This window comes from Saprolegnia parasitica (assembly GCF_000151545.1).
Source record: "Saprolegnia parasitica CBS 223.65 unplaced genomic scaffold supercont2.440, whole genome shotgun sequence".
Lineage (NCBI taxonomy): Eukaryota > Oomycota > Saprolegniomycetes > Saprolegniales > Saprolegniaceae > Saprolegnia > Saprolegnia parasitica.
In genome coordinates this window covers 1-3,273 of record NW_012156834.1, presented here as the reverse complement: position 1 = coordinate 3,273, position 3,273 = coordinate 1, and the positions used below count along the sequence as shown (strand labels likewise).

The window sequence follows — 3,273 nt, the reverse complement described above, 5'->3', positions numbered from 1 at the left end:
TGTCGGTTTTATGCGTGTTGCAGTTGGCGCATAGAAACAGATGTATGGCGACACGTGGCGCCCAGAAACGCGAGGCTGCGACGATTGCAGTCTTCCGGCGGTAGGGGGTCTCTTCGCGGGTTCTCTTTTATGGACGTTCGACGTGGCGATGACTTTGTTCGCGCGACTATGTATCATTGACGACTCTCTAGTCTTCGGTCATTTTCCCATTTGCTTTTCTGCAGCCACCACCACCACCACCACCATGGGCAAGCACCACGCCACGCACCACGCGCCGTCCGTCGAAGTCGACGAGAAGACGATGCAATTTTTGACCAAGTTTATGAACACAGCGACCAAGGAAAAGCTCACCGAGACGTTCGAAGGCCACATCACTGACCACATGGCCGACCTGATTGTGGACCAGCGCCTCTTTGGCGGTCTCAAGCAGCTCGACGACATTCTCGAGAAGAAGATCATGCGGAAAAAGCACTTTGAGGCGTTCCAAGACGTCGCGCTGCAGTGGGCCGTCGAGCACAAGCCCAAGGAGAAGCGAGAGACGGCATGAGCGTCATCTCGTTTGTTTCGTACTAATAATTTGCATTTTTCACAACTTTCGTTTCTTCGCTGACAAAGCTGTGGATCGCCAGCAATTGACGACGCGGCAACCTGAAATATGCCACTTTTGTGCAGTTAATACGACACGAATTGGACATTATTTTGCGGCGTGTACGTTATTTGATGGGTCGAGGCGACGGTACCACGGAATATTTTATTATTCGGCGCGGGTGCGCAAGGCCACCGGCTCCTCCGTCAAATTATTGTCTTCGCTCCAAAACATCAAGCTGGCCTCGGCCTCAAACCGGCGCTTGTTACGTTGTCTACCGTGGCCACTCGCTACGCTACATGCAGGCCGCGCTCACGACGACGTTCCTGGTCCCGGCCTGGTCGACGCCAAGCATGGCTGTCATTGCCAACGCCTACGCGCTGTGGGGCAACTTTGCCGACTTCACCTTCACTATGCCGTCGCTTTCCCTGATATGACGCCTGCTTACGTCGAAGGCAGTGCCCGACCGGTTCAAATTCATGCTCAAGTACTGGTTTGATATTCGCGTGGGGCCGAGCACGCTCCCGGTGCAGTTGCCGCCGATCCACCAGCAACCTCTTTCGCCCAACCAGTTTCTCCAGGTAGTTAGATACTAGTGCATGGAAATTACCACAAGTGGCGCCTCTGTGGCGTCGTTGTCGTCTTGGCTCTGCTTTACGACAAGGTTGCGAGAAAGACGGTTTGCGTCCGTCTATCTGGTTGTGGACCGGGCTCAGCGCGCTGCCGAGCGCGATGCCTTCGTCAGAGTACTTCTTGATGCTGGCGACTGGCGGTGGCGCGGTCTCGGTGGGCGCAAAGAGGTCGATGACCGGCGGCGTCGGCTTGGTCTCTTTGAGCGCCTCAACGCGGCCGTCAAGGTCCGCTTCTCGCAGAAGGCAGCGCGCTCTGCCTCATGGTGCAGCTGCTCGTCACGCTGGACCTTCCCGATGTTCGCGCGCGTCCACACCACTTCTTGTGCATGTGGCTCGTTTGGAGCTCGATCTGGTATTTATGTTTTCATTGGCTCCGTCCTTGATTCTTTCTAGCCAATCACAAGACTTGGTGCACGACTCTTCAATAGTGTGCGCACCATTCAGTACAAAGACGAGTAGCAGCCCACAGACGCGCCAGCGCCACGTAGCAGCCTCTCCACACACTTCTTGAATGACATAAATGTCGTTTCCGACGCTGCACGTAGCGCAATCACGCGCAAATCCATTTTCCATTTTTCGAGGTGGTGGCAGAATTGCCCAAATACTTCACGAGACATCGCGGGGTTCCAAAGCTCTAAGGACCGTAAGACTGGCTGCCACAGTTGGCGATGGGTCTCGACCCGGTGTGCGACCAGCTTGTTGGTCGCCGTCGTGGCTTGGGCACTCACACTAAACTCGAACTGCCGAGCGTCCTGAGGCACGAAATTCGACGTGCAATTTCGGTTGGGAATGCGTCAAGATCGCGAAAACCGAGGACGCCGTCTCTATTTATTCATATTAAAGAGCGTGTTGCATGTGGCCGAGGGAGGCAAAGTGCGCGCGATACCGCTGCGTGATGAGGCCTTGTATCTTGATACAGTATTTCAGTATAGCGAAAAAGCACACTATAAAATATATTGTTTGCCGCTGTCATTTGCTCTCGCTACGAGCTCGCGCGGCGACGTCACATAGTATTTTGGACTCCCCAAGATGTGGTCTAGCACTCTGGCAAGTATGGGCGATTTCATTTTCAAACTTCATTCTGGTCGATCCGCCGGCGCGGCGGGCCTGTGTTCACCAAAATATGGTAATGATGGTTGCAAATGGCGAACGGCAATAGTAACGACGGCGACGCCAGAAAGACGACGCCGAGGCTCCTCGGGCACCACTGACGCTGCTGCATTGTGCTCGAGGAGACTCCATCAGCATTCTCTACGCCATCATAAAGTGTCGCTCGGTCGCAATGCAGTGTTCCTCGTCGGTCTCGCTCATTGTCGTCAACGCCAGGCCAAAGCGTTCCGGCCAATCAGAGCGCCAAGATGTTAGATTTGTGGCCAATCAGAGCGCCAAGGCCTTCTCTATCGAGCCAATCGCCAGTGCTCGAGCCGCTGATCATCGCCGCCAGACCAGGCACGTGGCAAGCCGTGCGCAGGCCTCAGGCCGAGGCGCTCACGCGACGTCGCTGTAGGTATGGCGCAGCCTACCTATGCGTGACGAGCCGCCGAGTTGGCCCCTGGGCGGAGCCCTGGCCAATTTTTCGACGGCCTCTCTCGCACGTCGGCCACGAGATCGCCTCCGAGATGCGCTCCTCCAAGCTCCCAAGTCCTGCGACGACGCTGCGAGTGATGGCGCAATGTGCCTAGCACCATGACCGCCGCGACGTCATGCGCTTGCGCGTCCAGAACGGTTCGCGCTACGGCCACATCCGATCCGACGGCGCGTCCACGCTCCGGTCGCTGCCGCCACACTCTACGTGTACGCACATCCCGCCAACGCTCGAATCGTGTCTCAACATCGAGCCTGCATGCGGCTGCTCGCGCCGGCTGTCGTGCGATGCACTCCTTTTCATCGCCATATCCTCTTATTCGTCCTTCGTGGCCGACAGCTCGCGGTCAACGTCGACACGCTCTACTGACGGCGGCAAGATACATGCCATCCGAATCCCCAAGCCACACGAAATTGCTGCTCCAACACCTACGTATGTAGAAACCCAACGTTCTTGTCACACTACTTTAG

At 56.2% G+C, this 3,273-nt stretch overlaps 1 protein-coding gene across 1 annotated transcript; it reads left to right on the top strand.

Moving 5' to 3' along the window:
* Window positions 1-244: 244 nt before the first annotated feature.
* SPRG_17023 (hypothetical protein) lies at window positions 245-645 on the top strand (the record flags this gene model as incomplete). Its single annotated transcript, XM_012356343.1, has 1 exon — window positions 245-645. One exon carries the CDS (start codon window positions 245-247, stop codon window positions 545-547), a length of 303 nt encoding a protein of 100 aa, XP_012211733.1. The 3' UTR covers window positions 548-645.
* Window positions 646-3,273: the final 2,628 nt, after the last annotated feature.